Source organism: Sinocyclocheilus rhinocerous, unplaced genomic scaffold, assembly GCF_001515625.1.
Source record: "Sinocyclocheilus rhinocerous isolate Xijiao unplaced genomic scaffold, SAMN03320098_v1.1 scaffold1406, whole genome shotgun sequence".
NCBI lineage: Eukaryota > Metazoa > Chordata > Actinopteri > Cypriniformes > Cyprinidae > Sinocyclocheilus > Sinocyclocheilus rhinocerous.
Window position 1 is genome coordinate 2,133,497 of NW_015647095.1, and position 24,949 is coordinate 2,158,445.

Below are 24,949 nucleotides of genomic sequence, written 5' to 3' on the forward strand. Positions count from 1 at the left end.
AACATCTTAATGATGGACTTTTAACTTCACAAGATGTTAATTGATAGACTCGAGTCGTGTGGATTACTTGTAGATTATTGTGATGTTTTTATCAGCTGTTTGGACTCTCATTCTGACAGCACCCATTCAATACAAATGATCCATAAGTGATATAATGCTAATAATGCTAAATTTCTCTAAATCTGTTCCAATGAAGATACAAACTCATCTACATCTTGGATGGCCTGAGTGTGAATACATTTTAAATAAAAGTTTATTTTGGTTGTACTACGGGGCCACTGAATGTTTAAATCTGATTATCTGACGAACGTCCCGTCGTCAGTTATTCCTGAATTATTCCTTTAAATTTTTTCAAACAAAGCATCATACATTTCAGACATGCGAGGTTTTTTTTGAACATTTGAGAATATTAGAGAATTAATTATTCTGATTCATTTAAAGAAGTGGTAAAAAGGGAAGTGGAGTTGTTGTCCCATGCTCAAAATAATTTCTCAGCAAAAAGGATTTCAATCAGTCATGTAGAAACAGTTAGTGTGTGCTGCTGTTAATAGAAGTCTGAGAAAAAACAGACCTCAAAATCCCACATATCATGGGAACAGGGAAAATAAATACACAAATGCTGTTCAAATAACAGTTCTTCTTCTCCTCTCCTCAGATCTGAGGAGTGCCAGCTGTGTCAGAAAACACCAGCCAAGAAAGCAGATTGAAAAAATCTCTAAAGGAAACTGCATGGACATTTTCTCTTGTGTGTTATGATGCAGTCTTAAGTTAATATTATTCTTGGAACTTATTTCTTGATTATGTTGTAATGAATGAAAGATGGGATTTTTGTTTCCATCATATCTATAAGAGCTGTTATGCTGTTTACTGAGATTCCTCTCCGCCTCATTGGACCATATTGGAGACTTCAAGCTTTAGAGGGAGATGTCACCATAACCTCAGGCCGCCCTGCCCTATACCAAATAAACCAACTGTCCATCTGTGTCCAGTCTACTTAAAAGCAATTTATGGCCTTTTGAAAAGTTTTGCTTATCACAATGATGTTTTCGAAAATGAACTTACAGTTGCACATACATATCCTGCATATTCTGAATAAATGAAGACATGAATATTCTCACCTTTGCCATTTGTTATGATGCAATTTTGTGATTTTGACCAGAATTTGGTCTTATTCTACTATACTTGAATGTACAGTAGTTCAAAGATTTTTTAAATAAGACTTTCATTCAGCAGAGGATGCATTAAATTGATCAAAAGTAACAGTAAAGACATTTATAATGTTACAAAAGATTTTTCAAATAAATGCTGTTCTTTTGAACTTTGTTCATCAAGGAATCTGGAAAAACTGTTTGTAAACTGTTTTAACATTGATAATAATAATGAATGTTTCTTGAGCATCAAATCAGCATATTAGAATAATTTCTGAAAGATCACGTGACAGATTACTGGAGTAATGATGCTGAAAATTCAGCTTTGCCATCACAAAAGTTAATATTGCTATTTTTACTGTATTTTTGATTAATAAATCCAACCTTGGCAACTTATTTAAAAAACATTACAACATTTTAGCAACCGCAAATTTTTTGAATGGTTATATGATTTCTAGATCTGAACTGAATTACTGGCATTTCCAGAAAATAACAGTTCATTATTCAAACCTTGCAATGTTTCAATCCTACAGTTTCCTTTTGGTTACCAGCTCAGATCTTTCAGATTAGGGCTACACCACCCAAAAACCCTGAAAGACAACTTCAACCTCAAACCCATAATGACAACTTCAATGATAAACAAAAATATTTTTTTTTTTAATTAATCCATTTATTTTAAGATATAATACAATACTTTGTTCATTTTCAAGTGAAAAGCACAAACTGGATTATGGAGATCACTTTTGAGATGCGATTTGCTCAGAAGCATGAATCCTCTATGAAGTTCTATTAATAAGCAATCAGCTATGAGAAAAAAAACAGACGTGGAAAAAAATGAAAGTTCTTGCAGCAACAGGAAAACAGCTATGAGAGCACATTCCAAGTGAACTCTGGATTAGACAATGAGGGGTGGGACAAAACTGTATATTTTAAAATCTGTAATCTAACCCCTAAATCAAGAACATTGCTCAAAGTTTGCTTTACACTTATCGAGATGGAGTCGATCAGGGAATGTTTATTTCCAAGCGGAAGAAGACTGTTTCTTCTCCGAGACGCAGTTTCTTGTTTTCGGTTTATCAACTCGAGATTTGACTAGAGATATAGGCCTATGCCACGACTCGTTATGGTCTGCATTACGGCGATCTACGCAATATTTCGCTTGAGGAAATAGGACTGATCGGATTGTGAGTGAATGAAACCTGAACTGTAAAGAGTTTAACTGTAGAGTTTACACCGAGAGTACCAGGATGTGGAAAAAGTTAAGGATCCAGCACATCTGGATATGACTTGCGCCGCTGATTTCACTATAGTCGCCGTTAGGAGATAATAGTTTTGTTTTGAGTAATGAGAGACGATTTTCATAAACAGATGAAGTTTGATAAACTTAATTCGTGAGTGAGCGCAAGACGAAAACCAGGTAAACCACCCTTCATGTTTTACTAATCTCTTTTTTTTGTATCTCTTTCTCTCTCTGAAATTGCTCATGGTTAACGTGTCGTAATTTATTAGGCTATATGAATGCTATTTAGAGTGTAAAGTTGATAACGTTTTGAATGAAAGGGTCATGAATAATTGATAAATGCTAAGGTGAGAGCTCTTCCATTGTAAAGAGGCAGAAGTAACTGAAATTTAGCAGCAATTTTATTAAGAAAGAGAGAACCACAGCAAGTTGAAAAACACAAATCAAAGTCGTTTTTCCCCCTTTAAATTCCTATTAGAGAAATTTTCTCTTTACAGGCGAGTTGATAGCAGAAAAGTATTTAAAATATGTGTTACAGCTCAGTGATTTTTAAATGTGTGTAATGTCTAATAATGATGCAGTATCTGAGACTTGGGTGATGTTGTCATACAATAATGTGCTAATAAATGTGGGCTGCATCACATATCACATTGCCTACGTATTAGAATTAACTACAATAATTTAAATAACTTAACCATTAAAATAGTTTAAATATACCAGCATTCTGTGTAGACGTCTTTGCACGTCATGTTTTACAAGAATCCTTGTTGCATTCACTGACACAAACAGAGCTCTAAATGAAACCCACATCTAGTTATCATGAACCGTGAGGTCAGTTCATTTATCTCTGTAACTGTGAAATGCTGGTGCTTACAAATACGTTGAGGCATACCAGTCCTTTTTAACTGCAGCCAAAACAGGCAAGTTCCAACAGCTGCAAGATGGAGTCAGAGATATGCTGCTGAATGCTGAATTACCCCTTAACTATTTAAAAATCCTGAGTCAAACTCTTCATTCATTTCTTTAGGTTAACAATATTGATTATTATGGGCAGTTATACTTTTGGGAGGTCCTGCAGAGTGACATGCTATACGCCATCTGATTCTGAACTATTTTTAATTGAATTTTGCTCATTCTTTTATAGTTGTTATCATTATACATGCAGCTTTTTCATAGCTTAAAATGAACTAGTGAATGCAAAAAGTGAGTAAAACGGTTCACTGTCACTTATGCATTCATAAAAATTGTAACCCAAAATGTTAAAATAAAAAAGCATTCTCTATATTCACACTACCCAACAGGGTAAGTCACTTTAGTATAGTTAGTATTAGAAATAACAGTAACATAAATGTAAATATAAATGACAAAATGCTGAGCAGCCAAGGGGTTTATTCTATTTCAGAGAATGAGTCCTGAGAAAAGTGGAAGGAGAATTAGAAAGTGCAGTTTGTTCCCATGGGTCTTCAGACTGCTCTCAGAGAGAATGCTGACAAGCAGGCCATCGAAACAGGAATCGCATTTCATCATGTTCACTTTAGGCTTTGATTCAAGACAGACACTATCTGATTTGAGAAACATCCTGGCAGCTTGGAAATAAAGATCAGTGTACCCAGAGAGAAGAGAGCATTTCCAAAAGGGTGGGGTGGTTTTCCGCTTTAAATGTGCCACAGAGGGCCTAGCAATTACCCATTTTTTTGTGCACCAAGCGTACGTGACAAAGTTGTTTACACTGACCCACCTGCACTTACACTGGTGGGCTTAAATGGAAGACTTAAAAGACTACTTCTCAGACAAAGTGACTCATGCTGGAATCTCACTGTATGTGTTTCTATATCAAGAAGTGGTCATCATCATTTCCAGTTACCCATTATTTGTGTGTGGGCTTGCATCCCACCATTCATTTATATCAAATGTATTGCAGATAGCAACAAATGTCACAGATTAAATAGATTAAACATTCAAGGAAACTTCTCACACATATTGCTGAAGGCAGTTTTATGTATATGATATTTCTTCAGAAGGGAAGGATCAACTCACATCAACTCTGGCTCTAATTACCGATCCATTTCAAAACATCATGGCTGACTCGGTTTTTCCATGACATCACATAAGTATAAAGTATGCCTACTTTAATTATAGTGTTGGGGCTACACAAAATGTTCTGTTGTTTTCAGCATCCTACTGTTATATAGTGATCACAAAATGAATTCGGACAATTTGGGACACTTAATCAGTTAAAAATGTATGAATGTCATTGCTTTAGATAAAAAAAAAAAAAAGCAAACATACAGGCATCTATGCAACGATTCTAGAGATTAGAGATTTTCTCAGAATTCTATATATATATGACCAAAAACTAAATATTAACAGTAAAAATATTTATACGTAAATTTTAGTATTATTAGTTTAATAATTAATATCATTAGTTTAATACAATAAAAAAATATAGAATTATATATAAACAAAAAAACTAAATGTATTATATTAAAAACATTTTATATAATTTCAAAATTTTAAACAACAGAAATATTTTAGATAGATTAGATAAAAGACATTAATGTCAAGAAAAGAAAATGTACTTCATACAGGTCTAAAAACAAAAAATCAAAATATATATTAGTATTAAAATATTTATATTTCATATATTAAATGTTTCATGTAATATTTAGAAAATTTTAGTGAAATAATTTTATAAATAATCTATATACAACAAAACAGTGTAGTTTTCATCAATTGCTTGTTGAAAGTGTCCTTGGCCTTGAAGGCCAACACTTCAGCATGCAGGTTTTCCATCTTCTTCATATAATATGTTTTCACTCAGCCATTTTGCTTGCGTGACCAGTCGACTTCCAGACCTAGAGGAACAAGCAATCTGGAGTATCTGGACGGCTAGCCGGGTGCGGCCTCTGAATGGCAGGAAGTATAGCCATCAATATTTACTCTGTGTGCAGTAGCCAGAGTGTCTGCGAGGACCAGCGGCACAGAGGAGAGCGAAGCCTCCACTAAAGCCCTCTCCCACCCATTCTGACTATAATTGCAGTGCAGACAGACTGACTGGACCCTCTCCATCTGTCGTCCTTTAACTCGTGACTTCCTTTGGTGCAGACAGGGGATATTGTGCTTTTTTCCATTAGGGCTTGTAAAGAGATTCCAACACTACATGTCACTGTATGATTACGCCATTATATGATTCCAGCATGGAGCGATGCCTTGTAAATGCCAGATCATCGAAGGATGGTGCAAGGGAGCATGGGATATATACATAAGAATAAATGGAAGGAGCTGGAAGTGTTTTTTTGTGTCGAAGTCACGCTTCGCTCTTACCCTCTATTCCCTCTTTCTTAGACACGAAGGCTTCTGAGATGCTCGCTGTACTGTTTGTTTTGGTGTATTCAAGGAGTTACGCAACTCTCGCAGGTGAGGTTATATAATTGCAGACAGTCACACAAAATTGTATGTATGCATATTTCTGAGTGTTGCATGAAAACCAGCCGGGTGATGTAGATATTTGTTTCCTGAGTAGACAATCAGCCAGAGGAAGTATGTATCTTCCTGCTCTGCTTCGACATCTTGTTAGACACGGTTGCAAACAAACACGTTTCTTTTTTCAGATCACGTTTTGACGGACTCTCCCCCAGAAAATGGTGAGTATGTTGTCATATACTGTATATATAATCAACTGAAATACTGTAATGTTATTCACACATAAAATTGTTACTTACATTATCCCTTTCTTGTCCATAGCTGAAGGCGAGGAGGGTGTTTTACAGTGCAGCTGTGAGAACACATATGCCTGTGTAAACAACACCTGCTGGGGCCCTATTTGCTTCTACAGTTCGGTCCATGAGCGGGTAGTCAGGGGCTGTTTTCCCACCAACGAGCAGTGCCATGTGCCTGATGTACCCGGATTGTATGCCAAATGCTGCTTCACACACCTCTGCAATGCAAACCTCATTGTGCCTGAAAAAACAGGTAAGTCATTTTTTTTTAGCTCAGAAAACAGTTACTCATTTTACAGTTAATACAGCGATTAATTAGTAAAATTAAAGACTCTTTTGCCTTGGTTGTCCTGACATTATAGAAGTTTGCTCTCTGCTGACTCCTACTGTTATATTGGTGTTTGGCCATGGTTTAATTAAACTTATGTTTAAAGGGATAGTTCACCCAAAAATGAAAATTCTGTCATTAATTACTCACCCTCATGTCGTTCCAAACCTGTAAGACCTTCGTTCATCTTTGGAACACAAATTAAGAACATTTTTATGCATTCCGAGAGCTCTCTGACCCTCCCATAGACAGCAAGAATCCTTACACGATCAAGGCTCAGAAACGTTGCAAGGGAGATCGTTAAAATAATTCATGCGACATCAGTGGTTCAACCGTAATTTTACGAAGCTACGAGAATACTTTTTGTACTTTACATCTAATGCAGTGATATTCATACTTTTTAAGTGATTAAGTCTCCAGAAATGTCCGAATTCATTTTGAGGCCACTATATAACAGTAGGAATGCTGAACACAACAACATTTTCATGCCAAAGTTTAATCTTTTAAAAGAACGTAAAATGTGGCTATGCAGCACTGTTTTTTCAGCTGGTCTGGTACAGTGATGTTACACTCTAAAAAATGCTGGGTTAAAAAGGGACAAACCCAGCTATTGGGTTGTTTTGACCCAGCGGTTGGGTTCAAAACAACCCAACCGCTGGGTCAAAACAACCCAATAGCTGGGTTTGTCCCTTTTTAACCCAGCGCTGTTATATTTAACCCAGCATTTTTTAGAGTGTACTGTCTGTTGTGTCTGTTTCCAGTGGAAAAGCCCATCAGAGTGATTCTTCTGGTGGGAGTGCCGTTGTTGGTGCTGCTGGTGTTGTCGATGGCAGCCTGTGGGCTCGTGTTGTGGCTGCGTACGAGGCGACAGCACCACCAGCTGGTGGAACACGACACTTCCATGCTCAAAGTCCCCAGTGGAGGGGACCCAACATATGGGGTAAAACGCTACTGCTGGCTGGCATTCACAGCTTTTTCTTCACTTCATTATTTGTAATGAGCTTATCTTAATGATTATTATCTGATTTTTGCACTCTTATTTACATTAGAGAAAAATCTCTGTTGTTTCTCAAAGACAACAATGAGATTCAATGGAGAGAAAATGTTATCTATGGAGAAGATACCCTTGTAATCTCAAATGTGTCTCACAATGTCATAAACTGTTTAAGATACCAAAGTTTGTAATCAAAAGAGGAGAAACATCTGAGACAAAGTTTTTTAGTTAGTTTTAGTTTGTTAGTTAGAACTGAGATTCAGTCTCCAGAGCAGCCTCTGAGCAAAATGTTCCTCTAAGTTGTGATTCAAATTGTGTGTGATTTTTCAGCTGGCTGGTAATCTAAGTGTGTGTAATTCTCCTTTTTAGGATATATTTGATGAGTTTTGTACGTCAGGCAGTGGGACCGGCCTGCCTTATCTGGTGCAGAGGACCATGGCGCGACAGATCTCTCTGGTTGAGTGTGTTGGTGAGAGAACATTCATATCTCATTCATTACACAATGCTGCATTGGCAGAGGTTGAAACAACTGCAGGGTGACGCTATGAAGTCTAGGAGTTTGAGATGTGTCATGGTGCATACTTTTTTTTTTTAAATACATGCTGTACAATATTGAATGTGAATGAGAGGGTGGTGGCATACTGATTTAAATGTACCTTACATTTAAATACTTTAATATTTTAAATGCTACCATAATTTAATAAATACTTTTTTACACTTACAGATTAAACTTAAAGATTACACTCATTTAAATCATATTAATTTATTATTATTATTATTATTATTGGTAGTAGTAGTAATATTGTTGCTGTTGTTGTTATTATTAATAATAATAATTTAATAAAAATAACTATTAAAATTTATTGTAACAATATTATTATTATTATTATCTATAAAAAAATTATTAAAAACTTTATTATTATTAAATTATATTTTGAAATATAAAAATAATAATAATGCAACAGTGCACTGATAATCACTATACACCACTATAATATGCATCTAATTTCATGATTAATGTTCCCCTCTGAACGTTTCTGACAGGTAAAGGGCGTTATGGAGAGGTATGGAGAGGCACCTGGATGGGAGAGAGTGTGGCTGTCAAGATTTTCTCCTCTCGTGATGAACAGTCCTGGTTTAGAGAGACTGAAATCTACAACACAGTCCAACTAAGGCATGAAAACATTTTGGGTAAGTTCCACCCACACTGTATTTTTCATTGTTAGTGTGGGAAGGGATCGTTCTGCTGCAGCCACAATATGTTCTGACTTACCCAAGCATTACACAACGTTTGATTCAAAATGTAATATTTCTCTCTTACACGTTCTCTGTCCGGCTATCAGGCTTCATAGCATCAGACATGACGTCTAAAAACTCCAGCACTCAGCTGTGGCTGGTCACGCACTTCCATGAGTTGGGCTCCCTTTATGACTTCCTGCAGTACAGCAAGCTGGACCCCGAGGGCTGCCTGCGCATGTGCCTGTCTATCGCCAGCGGCCTTGTGCACCTCCACACCGAGATCCACAGTACGCAGGGCAAACCGGCCATTGCACACCGAGACCTGAAGAGCCGCAACATTCTGGTGAAGAGAAATGGGCAGTGCTGCATCGCAGACCTGGGTGAGAAATTAGGAAAAAAACAGAAGAGTCTTTAGCACATAACACATTCCAAACCATTATTGATACAGAAATGAATGACTTCTCACATTGTCCTGTTTGTTGAGGGGTGATGTGTTTTGATTACCAGAGCATCATTGAGGCTTTAAGGTCCTGGGGTGGGACAAATTAGTAATCATCTAGCAAAATACAATAGCAACCACTGGAAGACCTTATGCTAAATATGCTAAAAACATTCAGAATACTTAAGCTACCGCACACCCTGGAAACCACCCATAACACTGTAGCAACCACAAGAGCGCCTTCGCTGTCAAATAAAAACATGCTAAAACACTCAGAACACTTAAGTAACCACACAGCATAAAACATGATAAAAACAGTCAGAACCAATTTAAACACTGTAGCAACTAGGGCTGAGTAAAAAAATATTGATTTGTCGATTTTAATCGATTCCCATATTTACAAAACAATATCGATAAAAATCGATTGTCAATTAGTCTAGCTTGTTTTCATTTAATGAACGGAACAGTAGCGCAGTAAGCGCAACTCCCATCCAATAAATCGCAATAAGCTTTGTGCTTTGTTACTTTTGATATAAAACAAAGTCTCAGATTTCAAATTCTGTCCATTTTATTACAGTATTCAAACAATAAATGCCATTTTGGCACTGTCTAATGTGGAGTGAGTGACAGATCGCTGTAGCGACTCAGTTAAAGAGAAGTGGCAGCGCATACCAGTAATACCAGTTTCAGCACAAAATAAACATGAATAAACGTCAGAAGGTTTGTTAAAAGAAAGACTACAACTTACTGAAATCCGTATCCTGTCTCATGTAATTGCTAAATCAATGGTTCAACCGTGCAAATTCATCAGTATAAAAGCTTGTAAACAATGTCACGTAATTTACCTCAGAAACAAACATATTAGGTGACCATAAACTTTAGCCATCTAGAAAAATGAACTCTAGAGAGTGGCATTTTGCTAAATATATGCACCATATAACATATTCATTATAATTTTTACTGTTCTTCAATGTTTAATTTGTGTTTGATTAAATCCATCAGTTTTTATGACAGCCACCATGTTTATATTTCAAAAACGAATTAGAGTAGAAATATAATTTTGTAATTGGAACTTTATTATTATTAAATCTTCATTGAGTGTAATTTAAGCATTTGTATATAAATCCTTTAATTTTAACCTTCAATATTATAGTAATGTAGTACCAACTGACTCTCATGTATTTTACAGCATTAGTTGAGTTTTTTTTCCTTGAGAAAATTTGCATGTACTGTACGTGATATACAGTATATACTGTATTGTGAAATTTGTGTCAAAACCCAGCCTTACTAGCAACCACCTAACAACCACCAAAGCACCTTTGATACCAAATTAAAACATTAAAAGAATCAGAACACTTAAGCAACTGCATATTAGCAACACCTTGGAAACCGCCCAAAACCTAACAACCACCAGAGCACCTCTGCAATCGGATGAAAACACCCTGGCAACAACCTTACAACCACAAGAACACCTTTCAACTGCATTAACACATGCTAAAACACCAGATCACCTTTGCTACCAAATAAAAACACTCAGAAACTTTTACACAACCACATAGCAACACCCTGGCAACCACCTAAAATACTGTAGCAACAAGCGGCAACCTTCCGGTCTCTCTCTTGAAACCAACACGGAAGTGACTTAAAGGGGTGGTTGATTGCGATTTCACTTTTTTAACGTTAGTTAGTGTGTAATGTTGCTGTTTGAGCATAAACAATATCTGCAAAGCTACGAAGCTGAAAGTTCAATGCAAACGGAAATGTCGTCTTTTAAAATTCTGGCAGTTTAATGCCTACAAAAACAGCTGGTAGGGACTACAACGAGTTACTTCCCGGGTTCGTGACATCACAAACCCAGATAAACCCCGCCCTCGGGAAAAGGCAGCAAAGGGGGCGAGGCCATGCTGCGCTGCTTTAGAGAAGAGGAAGAGAAAACTAGGGGTGCACTTAAAAATCTATTCATATATGAATCGCGCTTCTGTCTTCTAATGATTCTAATGGATTCATAAGTTTCTAAATCAATGTTCTAAAGCAGCGGTTCTTAATACTGTTCCTCGCGTCGCCTGCTCGGCCTCTCTCTCTCTCATTCAGATCATCAGCTCAGTTCTGTTCCATTTATACACTTATTTTCACATAGCTATGAGAAGCGTTAAACATGGACGCGCGTGCAGTTGCCGTACTGTATTAAAGCTTTAATCAGGATAAAACCGTATATTAAAAGCTAACATAAGCAGTAGCCCGTTTCTCAGAGAAGGGACAGAGCGGTGTGGAATAAAGGTAAATTATGTGAAAAATAATGAGTTCTTTAAAAAACGAAGCATTAACACATGTTAGACTGCACCCCATAAACACAATCAAGCCTAGAAAAAAGCCAGTGAACCACCCCTTTAAACTGCAATTCATCGACTGGCTGCTAGAGACTGGCTCCAAAAGGGAGTCAATCCCATAGACCCCCCATGTTAAAATGCCCAACTTTACAGCAGAAAAAAATGTTTACAGCCTGGTACAAAAAGTGGTTTTGGTCTATATAGCTAATTTTGCCCTTCATGACAACTGTGAGGGGGGTGATTTTTTTTATAACTCATCCGTTTAAATTATATTAACCCTTAAAGTTCTGCATAATTAAGGGAATGGCCACTTGAGTGACAAGTGGATTGCCGCTGCTGTCACCACCATTGAGCTAGGTGGGCGTGGTTTCAGCAACCAGCTCCACCCACGTCCCGTCTCTTTGCCCATTTTCGATTATCCGAGAGTGACGCGCTGCCAAGATGGCGACGGCCGGCTCCACCCACTTTAAGCTTCAAAAATGCTCTTCAGAAACCTATGGGTGATGTCATGGACACTACGTCCATGTTTTTTTACAGTCTATGTGTAGCAACCACCTAGCAATGCCTAAAGCACCTTTGCAACAGCATAAAAGCATGATAAAAACAGAACACCTCAGCAACATCCTGGCAACCAATTAACAAACACAAAAGCACATTTTCAACCACATAAACACATGCTAAAACACTCAGAACACATAGCAACACCCTGGCAACAATAAGAGCACTTTGGTATTGCAATTTGCATAAAACATGCTAAAAACACTTAGCAACACCCTGGCAACCACCCAGAACACTTTAGCATAATGGAAGAGTCTGTTATTGCCAAATCAATTTAGTAAAAAAAAATTCCCATTTTACTTTGGCAAATCATATACTTTATTAAGTGTGAAATTCCAGTTGATAGCAAATACTTTTTTTGTTTTTCTTTTTAAACATAATGTCTTCCTGTGTGCTCTCTCAGGCCTGGCTGTCATTCACTCTCAGTCTAATGATTATCTGGATGTGGGCAACAACCTGAGAGTGGGAACCAAGCGTTATATGGCACCGGAGGTTTTGGACGAGAGTATTCGTGTTGACGTTTTTGAGTCTTATAAACAAACTGACATCTGGGCCCTAGGTCTCGTCTTGTGGGAGATAACTCGTCGAACTATTGTAAATGGTAAGATGGGGTAATTCTTTAACTTTATTTGGTGGCACCACTGCTATTCTGTGCTCTTGTGACTTGGAATAAATTTTAATTATGCTTCAAAATGTTACATACAGTACTGATACCAAAAACTTTAATATGCCGAGACTTATCAAATAATAATTGGGTAATGTTTCATTGCACATTGCAACTTTCATTGAAAAATTCTCTGACTGCAGGATCTCAATGTTCTAACTAACTTTCTGCCTTCTGTTGCTAAGCAACGATTTTCACCATTCCTAAAGATTTGATAGATTTCTCTATTTATTTTTTTCTCACAAGTTTCTTCGTCTTACTTCCCCTCCATCCCTCCCTCAGTTTTTTCTCCATGGGTACGTCTGTCTCCTCTATCCACCCACGATTAGCGGCCCAATAATTATAAACAATCTTATCTGGTGTCAGCACTCCCGCTCATGTAGTCCAGATGCGCTTGTTCTCTCTCTTTTCTCTCTCTCTCTCACACACACACACTCACTTTTTAAGAAGCATTTAATCAATCCTTTATATATAATTTTTATGTACTATGTACTAACTGTGAAACATTAGTCAAATGCATCTTTCTTGTAGTACAGGATATATCAGTAAGATTTTTTTGTTTTTGAAAGAAGTATTTTGTTCACAAATGTTGCATTTATTTAACTGGCAATACAATTTAAAATAACTGTTTTTATTTGAATACATTTTAAAGTGTAATTTATTCTTGTGACGGCAAGCATTAAATAGCTGAATTTTTAGCAGCATTAATATTATTAATATTTTTGTGGACACTGTAATGCATTTTTTTCAGGATTCTTTGATGAATATAAAGTTCAAAATAACAGCATTTATTTGAAATAGAAAGCTTTTGTAACATTATAAATTTCTGTCACTTTTGATCAATTTAATGCCTCCTTCCTGAATGAAAGAATTAACTTCTATAATTAAAAAAAAATGTTACAGGCTCCAAACTTTTTAAAGTGTAGTGTGTAAATATGTAAGCTTCCAATTTGCATTTTAAAACACTTCTTTATATTTCTTTATATGAACTTCTGTTTTAAGCTATAATAGCTTTTTTAATAGTCTCACTGTAGCTTTTTACCCCATAATATCAGCTGCCATATGCTGCTCATAGACTCGCTGGATAATTTCCAGTCATCCTCCCACAGAAGTATTAGTACTGCCAACCTTAACACTCCCAAACCACTGTTTTATAGATATGGTCAGAAGAGACTTTCAGTCTCGGCACACATCTGCATTTTTGTCAGTAAAAAATTCAAATGCAATGTAGTCAGCAAACGTTGACAAAAACCCATAAATCCCTTAATTCTGTGGTTTTCTCAGGCATTGTGGAGGAGTACAGACCGCCGTTCTTTGACGTGGTGCCCTCTGACCCCAGTTTCGAGGAGATGAAGAAAGTGGTGTGTGTGGACCAACACAGGCCCAGTCTCCACAATCGACTACACTCTCATCCGGTAAGATAGTCAAACATGCCAGAGATACAGACTCAGTGACTCGGAAGACTTGGACTCCAGTCAGACTCTACACAAGGCTTTGCTTTGACAGCTGCAATCTGGAGCAATTTGTTAGGAAAGCATTAAATGTGTGTGGGACAAAATATTCTATCAGTCTTTGATGTCACTGAAAAGAATCTTGTGGGCTTTAATTTTAGGCTTGCTGTAGAGAGCATATTTATTGCATATGCAACATAGAAAATGGATGGAAATTTACATTTATCCTGCTTAATGCTATAATCAAGACAGCTATTCAGCTATTCAGCAGCCATGTGAAGAGTAGCAGACTTGCAGGCTAGTCGCTAAATTTGTTGCGATTTGCACTTGAAAATAATTCTTCCTTTGAGTCCATATCTCTTGTTGAAACTGTTTGTCATATTAGATTGTTTTATGACTGCCACTTCCTACAGTGTATCTACTCAAAATCCAAAAAACGCGAACAACTAACAGTTTTGAAATACACATCCGATATGACGCGTATTTCAAAGCTAGCATGACACATCAACACAGTTCTCACAGAATCCTGTTGTTTTGTGTGAGAAGTTGGTTGATTTGGAATTGAAGTTGAAATCTGGGTCACCGCTTTGTCTATTTTGGTAGATTGATGTGAAATGAACTCCAGACACTTATATTCAAGACAAACATGTGACCATCAGAAATGACAAAATAATGATTATCTGCTTTTTTTGTTTTTTTTTTCTGTCAAGATCCTGTCTGCAGTTGCGAAGATTATGAAAGAGTGCTGGTTCCAAAGCCCTTCAGCTCGACTCACTGCTCTGCGTGTGCGAAAGACCCTCTCCAAACTGGACCAAGACCATGACTACGACATCGACAAGCTCAAACTGGACCTCTAGAATAAACCTCCTGCCACGCATAGCCAAGGAAGTTGAATTCTAATGGACCCACATGACATATTTATCCATCTGAGTACTTTTAGACTCTTTTAATGTGCCTTTCAAGCTTCTTGTCTTAAGGCTCCACTGAACATGGCTTATCTTATCAAGACATTAGTTCACTGTGGGAAGTCGAGGCCATAACTGCACTGTTAAATGTTTCTCCTCAAATATATCCACACGAATGCTTTTCCAGGACCTGCTTATTTCAACACGGTGACTCATTTGTTACTGAAATTAAAACAAGGTGGATGAACCCACAAAATTCTTTTCAGTATAGTGAGAGTGAGAAGTTTTTTTCAGGCAGGATGTGGGTCATTCTGGACTTCCTAACTGCGGTGTTTCCTGAAATTCTTAACTTCCTAAACATGACTGTAACCTAGAAAGGTAGGCACATGCTTTAGACTGTTTGTTGCACTTATTTTGTTGTAGCTATTTTTTTTTTTGGTTCCATGAAAGACTGGACCATCTTTTTAAGAACAAGAACTGCATTACAACTTGCACCAAGTAATTATTAAAACAGAGGACATATTAGTATAGTGCACTTTTATAAATTGTTAAATATTTTTTAAAAGATCAAAATTACAGTCACATTACTCTAGCTGTACTATATATTTTTTATAATGTACAATATAATTGCTTTTTCAAAAAATAATCATCAAAAATGTGTATACAATTTCTTTTGCACAAAATGTCTATTGTTATTTTCACTCCAAATAATAGTATTTAAATATTAATAAATTTCAGGATACTGAAGCTGACTTTGAAATTTTCTCTGCACCAAAAGGGTCTTCAACAAAAAAAATGATCTCAACTACTCTCAAACATTAGATCTCAAACTAATTTTCGTGGGGGAAACAATAAAATAATGATAAAGTGTATAAATATATACATGATAATGTGTATAAATAAACAAATAATTACAAGAAGCTAAATTCACTTAAATGTGTCATTGAACATTAACATGTAGTTTTGTCCACTAGAGGGCATCATTAATTGCTCTTTTCTCCCCCAAAGTGTTACATTGGGTTCTTGTAGCCTTTTCTTTTCTCTCAACACAGCAAACTGTGCCATAGCCTGATCTGGTTAATGAATACAGCATCACTTCAGAAGTCCTTAAGGAGATATAAGGGATCTATTTTCTTTTGCCTCAATCCATTTCTTATAAACCATAGACAATGTGTATCCTGTCTTACAAGCCACGCAATCTCGCAATTGTTATAGAATTGTTGTTCGGCATGAGAGACACTAAAAGACCTGATACCCCTCGGGAACTACCAAGACACACCTCGGTGTTGTTGAACAACATTTCACGGATACAATACTGAATGCATCCTTCACTATCATGTTTCAGACAGACCTATATTTACCCGGTGCAAGTAGATATCTCACGTATCTTATTCATAGAAACTTTCCAGTATAACTCCCTTCCTACGCACACCGACACGCAGAGAAGGCCAAAAGAGCAGATGTTCCACTGATTGATGGATATTTATAAGATGTTTATCTCGGTTTTTTTTCCTGAGCCAGTTTCCCTTCAGCGTGTCGCATTTGTCTTGCTGTCAGACTGCATGGCGGAGTGAGAGGATGGGCATTGATTTCTGTCTGCCTGTTTATCTATATCTGCGCCCTTGCTATATCCATCTGTGGAGAAGCACAGAGAGGGGGCTTTGCTGGAGATAATTCCCAAACTCTGCCTGTCCGGTCAGACAGAGAGAGGGTTATGTTTAACAGGCGCACAGTGGCTGAGTAGAGTATCAGTGCCCTGCTCTGGTAGGTCCTTCTATCAGCTGTGACATTTTACACAGAGCGGACCCATTCCACATGCCTTTGTTTGGAAAACTCGGATATGAACGCCCTGCTGAAATATGTGGATTGGTAATTGAAAGATATGACCCTACTTTATAGACAATAGACAGCCAGGGACCAGATTAGTATGCAGTCTAGCAAAGGCAAAGAGGTTAATGGTAACAATAGAGGTTTAAGACTGCAGGCCGCAACTCTAAACGCTTTGTGTTTGACCTTTGCGTTGAGAGCGACTTGAAAGGAATTTCAGTGTAATTAGATTAGGTCTTGTACATCATTCTTTATGTACCCATACGGCTTAATGCACTAACTGAGAGTCTCCTCGTGTCATGCGGCCATTAAGAGGACAAATACTGAGTGCATCAAATGTCTCTTTATTCCTCAAAATTAAAATCACAAGTTCTCCTCTGCCCTGCTATTTAGAGGAAGTAAACATCCTGAAGTCCTGGCAGAAGCCAGAGCGCTCCTATAGGAATATGTTTGACTTGTTTCCCTAAAGACGCAATTTCCTTTTTCATACTAGATGAAGTCAAGAACTTATTTTTTTGTAATCAGTGATTTGTTATGAGGGTCTGAGGTCTCTTAAGCTTAGCCCATGCTGTGGTTTTTGTGGGAGTCCTGAATGCTTTTCGTGTTGCTCACAGGGGTTCTGTAAGCTCTTTTGGATCACACACATCGCACAATGTGGGTCCAGCTCAAAAAGGTAACTTTGGCTCCGGAGTCAAATTATTAATGCTGAGACTCTGGAGAATAGTGAACACCTCCTGCTGGATCACTACTACGACGTGATCCAAAAGCTGCAAATGTGTCACTGCTTTCATACACGTCAGGCCTTAAAATGTTCTCATTAAAAAATAAAAAATGTTCTCTCATTAAACAAACTATTCTGTAATAATGAATGTGCGTGTAAAGCACATTTTATGATTTATGATTTACTCATCACTGATTCTTGAAACATGAGACATAACATTCTAGTTTTTAAAAATGATTTTATTCATTTTAATTTTCTTCCAATTGCAACACTTTTTAAATTTCATTTAAATATTTTTATTACATTTTTAAATACATTTTAACAAATAAGAAAATAAAGTTCCTGTGTTTAATAAATGTGATATCACTCACAATTATGGCTGTTTTATCAACAACATCAGATAAATCAAAATTTCTAAACAGTTTTGTCCCAGTTTTCAAGAATCAGTGTTACTTGTCTTAATTCGTCCATGTTAAAGCCACAAGATACATTTCTGGAACATATGACACAGAATAAATAAAAACAAACCTGATGAGACCTCAACTACAGACAGGACCATCGGGCCAATTCACAAATGAGTCCTTGTAAAGAGACATTTCACCACAACAAAGGAGCCCAAGCGTGGAGCCCTCCCCTTTAAAACTAGTCACACCCCTTTAACCCACTATTGTCTAGCCGAGCCTGGCAGGCGGTGTGTGTATGGTTGGTTGGTTTGTGGTTGTGTTGGAAGTCTCGCTCGCTTGTCAATATCACACACAACGAATGCATTAATGCTAAGAGATGGGAATCTTGCAGTCATGTTTCCACGACGAACTGCTGTAGCGCTGCTCGCCGTGTGTGGATTAATAGCAGTCGGCGATGGTGAGTCGGTTGTTTGTGTGTGTGTCACCTCTCTCTGTGTGTATTTATTTGATAGGCTGCTGGTGTGTGGAGAGAGAGTGTGGCCAGGCTGTGCTGTGTTGTGCTGGACGGGGCAGCCTGGCGCTCATCATGGCGCTGTGTCTGGGGTTTGTAAACCAGTCATCTGTACCGTAAATCATTTCTTATTCATATATAACTAGTGTTGTATTTTGAATTGCGCTTCATTCGTGGCACCTAATTGATGTTTGTATGTATCATTTCTGAGGTTCGTCTATTAGGGTAGGATTTAACCGCGTTGCTCGTTGTCCCTTTTTAATAAAACATTAGCCAAATACATTATATATATATATATATATATATGTATATATTACACTTTTCCCTCTTTACATACAGGCCTGCTGTCCCTTGCAAATAAAATGCATGCATTTAAGCTTACGTTACAGTGAAGTGTGGCATGTGTGCTCAAACCTCCAGTATTTCACATGACTTCATATAACTGACGTCAGATGTTGCAAAACTTACATTAATAAACTTGCAACGCCAACCTCCCCCGGCGGTTTGCACGTTGTGACGAGCCATGTCCCCCTATTCGTAAATTAATCGCGCTACTGATTCGAATCTTTTTAATTAATCGGTTGAATCGGTTCACGTTCACACTACCGGTCTGAAGGATTTGTTCGCGAACAGGACCGCTTTTCGAGTTCCAAACTCACCATCCGTCTCTTTCGGATATGGTCGATTCGTAAAAGAAAAACTAGCAGAATGTTTGTGCAGCACGTAATACCATACTAGAGTGTCAGGAACCACATGATGACGTAAATACGTCATGACGTAAAATGATAGGTATTCGATTTAGAAAAATGTTCCTAACAAAGCGATTCGTCATGACTTAAATTAATCACAGAATCGTTTTTGTATGCGATTTTCTTGCTGATTTTTTTTTTTTTTACTTCAAGTAATAAAAATGTTAATAAAAATGTTTAAAACTGAAATTATATAAGGTGTTGTTAAATCCTTGGATATATTTTACTTTGATGCTTTACTTCCATCCATTGTTGATGACTGACATGTTTCTATGATTTTTCATTTTATACAGAACAAAGAACTTTTAAGTTCAGAAAAATGTTCGAAAGAACCGATTCGCAGAAATGAGTCTAACTTCCCATTACTAGTTGTGACATGTAACTCAACATGAATTCCAGTGATTCATTTAAAAATGACCAGCCTTGTTTGTAGCTACATGTTAGATTATATCATAAATGTTGTTGACAGTACATCGTTTGCTGTGGTATATCCTGTTTACAAAACAGTCTGGTGGTGTTTCTTAACATTAATCAGCATTGTGTATTTCGACTGGCGAAAAAAGTCCTCATTGACCCCATTGCTATTGCCAAGCCATAAGGCCTAAAATATTGCAAATTTCTTAATTTATTCACATATTTTACTGGTTCTAGAAAACCAGTGTTGTGTTTTATAACCCCTGGCAAGTACATATTTGTTGTAGAGTACGATGGGAAGCTGGTCATTCAGCAAGTTCAGACTCAAGTCAGATTTGGAGTGGCCCTGCTCTCCAACATTTACGTTTGGTGAAAAACTCTTCAGGAATGACACAATAACCCATTCAAACTTACATTTTATGAGTGACTCACTTGTAGGCCTGTCGCAATAATCAATATATCGACTTATCGCGCAATATATGTACATGACCTCAATAATTTTTGATGACGCAATATATCGCAATATATACGTCACCGTGTTTTTTACATTCCACTTGCACCTGAGCCTTTTGCAGCTTCTCGATTCAGTGGCATAAAATGGTCTTTAAAATGACAATAATATGGCTTCTCGCAATTATATCTGGGGCAATATATCACACAACAAAAAGTTGTTATCGTGACAGGCCTACTCACTTGCTTACAAGAAATGACCATTCATTTGTTCCACTTCTCATAACAACAGCCGCAAAGTGGAAAAAGTGAGTTAAAGGAATAGGTCACCCAAAGTGAAAATTCTCACCCTCAGGTCATCCAGGATGTTGATGAGTTTCTTCAACGGAACAGATTTGGAGAAATTTAGCATTTCATCACTTGCTCACCAATGGATCCTCTGCACTGAATGGGTGCTGTCAAAATGAGAGTCCAAACTGCTAATAAAAACATCACAATAATTCAAAAGTAATCCACATGACTCCAGTCCATCAATTAATGTCTTGTGAAATGAAAAGCTGTGTGTTTGTAAGTCTTTCTCCAATGAAAATTTGTCTTGTCTGAATCAGGAGAGAAATATGCACAGATCAAGCATTTAGAAGCAGAAACAGTCCAGAACAGTTCTAAATAAATACAGTGGATTTTGATGTGACAGGACAACAGGGGATGGACTTTTTCACTGCATTAATTGATGGACTGAAGTCACGTGGATTACTTGTGGATTATTGTGATGTTTTTATCAGCTGTTTGGACTCTCATTCTGACGGCACCCATTCACTGCAGAGGATCCTCTGGTAAGGGTGATGTAATGCTAAATTTCTCCAAATCTGTTATGACGAAGAAACAAACTCATCTACATCTTGGTTGGTCTGAGGGTGAGAATTATGCGAATTAATGCAAATTTTTAAATCTAGTACATTTTTTATTTTTAGATGTTTATTAACACATACAATTACAATATAGATATTCTTGGGTGACCATACGTGCCATTTTCCCAGGACGCGTCCTGGCCAGGATTTCTATATTACCTAAAATATCTAGGGTTTGGCTTCGTTTGCGTGTGCAGACCGATCGGTGTATGACATCGGTTCCTTGTGTTTTCGAAACGCTGTCGAGGTACTTTGAATCAAAGCAATATAGAAATCCTGGCCAGGACGCGTCCTGGGAAAATGGCACGTATGGTCACCCTAAGATATTCTGAACCTCAGAGTCTTTGAACTTGTGTTGTGAAGGCAAGAAGGAGCAGACATTTGAAGCCTGTATCGCAGGAGGGCCCCAGGTGCTTTGAGAGTGCTGTTATGGAAATGAAAGGGAGCACATTAAGCCATATTTTGCATGTGTGTGCTTGTATATAAGATCAGAGAATGGAAAGTGTAGCAAAGAAAGATATGTGGGTTCATGTGGAGTGTGTGTGCGTGCGAGTATGTGTCTGGGGAGGCCGGCTGCTGGGGTTGAGTCCTTGGTCACAGCCGACTGAAGCTGGTCTCCACTTCATTAATGACCTTGCTAATGACCTGAATGGCCGGCGGGCAGTACTGATTACATTGAGAGACAGACCTTTGTTTGACCTACATTATAGTGCATGTTTAGAAATAGTAAATTTAATTGACTTTTTTCCCTTAGTACTAAAATCATTATCTTGCAGCTATATTTTCTTTTTATTTTGTATTGTAATACGCTTAAAGGTATAATTCTGTTATTGCTTACTCACCCTCATGTCATTCCAAACCCGTATAGCATTATATTTCCATCAGACATTGTTGAAGTATCGTTACGCAGCTCAACCATCAAGTTCCAAAAAGTTCCATTAAAAACTGTAAAAGCAATGCGACTTAAGAATTTTCATTTTCGAGTGAAAAGACATTTCTATTACAAACTATTTAAATTTTAAATAAATGCTGTTCTTTTGAAATTTCTATTCATCAAAGAATCCTGGAAAAAATTTATTTAAGTTTTCATAAAAAATATTAAGCTGCACAACTGTTTTCAACATTCATAACAATAAGAAATGTGTATTGAGCACCTAATCAGCATATTAGAGTGATTTCTGAAGGATCATGTGACACTGAAGAATAAATTACATTTTAAAATAAATAAAAATAGAAAATAGTTATTTTAAATTGTAATAATAGTACTGTTTTACTGAATTTTATTGATCAACTAAACGCAGCATTGGTGAGCACGAGAGGAGACTATAAAATCTTAGGCCGGAAACTTTTGAATGGTAGTGTATCTATTTAAAACTAATGCACCTCTTACACTTGTCAGAAAGAACTCTATTTTTTTGTCGCATTAAATGGTTCGAGTCTGCTGCCCTTTAAAAGAGAAAAAAACTCTGAATGTTTTCAGGGGGAAAAGAGATTCATACCTCTGGACCAGATGAGTAATTTGACCATGAGGGTTCTGAAGAAGCTCCCCTTCCTTTCACTGCATTGATTTTGTGAGTGTAGTTCGACGTGTGTTTTAGAGTGCATGTCTGTGTGAGTGTGTGTGTGCGCTCTGTCTGGTGGCGTCGGCATGTCTTAATCAGCTCCCTGTCTGGGTGCTCAGTGGATCTCATTTCAGCTCTATGTATCTTGGGTAACTGCACTCTCTCAGTCTGCCTGCTCTCAGTAGCCCCTGGCATCTTGCTAGAAGAGGAGGATGATGGGCTTTCATTATCCAGAGGAGGTGAAGCAAGAGATAATGCCTCCACTGCTCTGGCCATCCATTTGTAATAGATATGAGAGGACTGCTTGTGTTGCAGGGGGCAATATTTGCCTCTGAGTGTTTAAACCACAAACCCTGTGAGCTCTTAATCCTCGCTTTGACCCCAACATGGAAAGCTGGTACTCCTGAAGGAGTTGTTGTGAAATTTGTGTTCCATAGTGAAGGCTTTAGTCACAGTGCCGGTAATGTGAAGTTGTTTGCGGCTTCATCATTGACAAGACTTCCTATGAGCCCCGCTCTGATCAGCCAAGCACACTGTTAATGGCAGCGATTTCATTCACGTCTTCCCGCAATGGTTTTCATTTCCTGCCTGAACAAGAATGGAATGATAGGAACTTCACACTGGCAGTGAGATTTTGATGTCATCCTTTACTGAATTCCCCCTTTTCTGTTGGGTTAAGCCAAGTCTAGACTAGGGTTTTAAGGTCTATCGCAGCTAGTCCCTCGGCTGAAATCCTGTCACAGCTGGGGGTTCTGTAAGTCGTCCTCTGTTACCTCTCTGTGTTCTGTCCTGGCGTATCTGTTTCACCGGCAGCTCTTAAAAGCATGTCAGGGGAGTCCCCTACCCCCAGCCACTCTAACAGTAACTCCCCCATCCTCCACTGCACAACCCACTCCCATCCTTTGTCCAGACACAGCCCGCCCAATCCCTCCTCATGTCCCCTTAATCTCCACACAAAGAGCCAGTGTAAGGCCACCAGTTATGCGCATACAAGACCTCGCTTGGCCTGAACCGCTCACTCTCCCTCGCCGCAGGTTTGGTGCCACGCACGCCGTGTTGTCGACTAGCTTTGCATAAACTTTGATTGGTTTTTTTGAAGTTTCACAGACTGTATTGCAGGTATTGGAGTGGAAAGAGTGTTGGGTTTCTGTAGCATAAGTGATTTGGTGGTTGTGGAAGGTTTGGTTTAGTAAGTTAAAGTCACAATAAATACGGTAAAAAAATCTCATGATTATGCCTTAATAGTTCACAATGTGGCTTTGTCTAATTTTTTACATTGAGGTGGAAACATGCATAGCTATCAGTTTTTAAAAAAATTAAGTGTAAGATACCAAAAAATGCTCCTTGAGCTTACAGTCGCAATAGCAACATAGCTTTTCTTCTGTGTTGTGACAGACATCCGATTGTAACAGATTAGTACAAAATAAAAGTTGTAGGGCTGGGAACTGGTTCAATCCATTTAATGTTGAGACGTGGGGAGGAGCGGGGTTAAGCAGACTGAATGATTTGAGAAGTCCTAAATACGTAACCAGAGAGAAGTCAAAATAAAAAATTGAGGTCAGAAATTTAAATGTATACACATGGAGGAATCATTCATATTAAGATCTTTAACATGCATTACAAAATAGCTAAGGTAGCCTACACTTCATGCCGACTTTGTTTAACAACACCAAAGAGTTACATTCAGTGAATACACAATATTCTTAAAGTACACAATTTCACATACATATTGTCGTATAGCTTCCTCTGATATAATATAGTGTTGGCATGTTGATACCATGACTCTTTACATCATGGAGAAATATCATGCTGAGTTTTTTTTCTCAGTTATATGAAAAACATGTTGGAATATGAAATATGTCCACATTATACATGCATATAATGGTTGACTTGAAGAGGCTTTGTGATTTCATGACTGTGATTTCATGAGCTGTTGGACTGACATAAAACCAGTGTTGTGTTGTACAGTTGTGACGTCTCTGGAATCCTTATTGTTTGATGGTGATTTAAAAAAAAGAACTGTGTAATTTCTGTCACCATGCAGAACTGCCAAAATAATGATTGTTTTTTTAAACAGGTATTCCCGAACATGCCCCTCATCTTTCATTGGTCGTCAAAATGGATAGCCCTGCCCCCAAATCACACCATTAGTTGAGGCAGTTTAACTTTTACCAGTTTAACAGACTGGTCAGGATGCTCAAACAGAACAGTTTTTATTTTTTTGTAACATTTTGATTTTTTGTAACATTTTGGCTAAATCAGTCTACGAATGGTTACATATAGTTGTCTCTGCATATTACATTAATTGCTTAATGCTGTCCCTCTTGTTGTTGTGGGTTTTTTTTTTTTTTTTTTTTTTATTTTTTTTTTTTTTTTTTTTTTTTTTTTTTT

General features: G+C 37.5%; 2 protein-coding genes across 3 annotated transcripts in view; both read left to right on the top strand.

The window, feature by feature from the left end:
• The first annotated feature begins 2,125 nt into the window (after window positions 1–2,125).
• Window positions 2,126–15,483, top strand: LOC107708857 (activin receptor type-1-like). Of its 2 annotated transcripts, XM_016513226.1 has the most exons (11): window positions 2,126–2,565; window positions 5,734–5,805; window positions 6,000–6,032; window positions 6,133–6,360; window positions 7,197–7,375; window positions 7,799–7,898; window positions 8,474–8,620; window positions 8,773–9,048; window positions 12,396–12,593; window positions 13,941–14,071; window positions 14,818–15,483. In XM_016513226.1, exons 2-11 carry the CDS (start codon window positions 5,751–5,753, stop codon window positions 14,962–14,964), a joined length of 1,494 nt encoding a protein of 497 aa, XP_016368712.1. In that variant the 5' UTR covers window positions 2,126–2,565; window positions 5,734–5,750; the 3' UTR covers window positions 14,965–15,483. The 2 variants fall into 2 exon arrangements, with proteins under 2 accessions (XP_016368712.1, XP_016368711.1); XM_016513225.1 differs by lacking the exon at window positions 2,126–2,565 and having other exon boundaries at window positions 5,168–5,805.
• Window positions 15,484–18,241: 2,758 nt separating this feature from the next.
• LOC107708859 (activin receptor type-1B-like) overlaps window positions 18,242–24,949 on the top strand; it is a 21,774-nt gene continuing 15,066 nt past the window's right edge. Inside the window, exon 1 of the mRNA XM_016513228.1 lies at window positions 18,242–18,421. Within this exon, the coding sequence (XP_016368714.1) occupies window positions 18,331–18,421 (91 nt within the window). The 5' untranslated portion in view covers window positions 18,242–18,330. The remainder of the gene's footprint in view (window positions 18,422–24,949) is intronic.

Excerpts from the sequence above, each read along its gene's own strand:
- LOC107708857 (XM_016513225.1), top strand. The coding sequence starts at position 5,661 with ATGGAAGGAGCTGGAAGTGTTTTTTTGTGTCGAAGTCACGCTTCGCTC. Across the intron at positions 6,033-6,132 it reads GGACTCTCCCCCAGAAAATG|CTGAAGGCGAGGAGGGTGTT; the intron begins GTGAGTATGTTG and ends TCTTGTCCATAG. Across the intron at positions 12,594-13,940 it reads TCGTCGAACTATTGTAAATG|GCATTGTGGAGGAGTACAGA; the intron begins GTAAGATGGGGT and ends TGGTTTTCTCAG.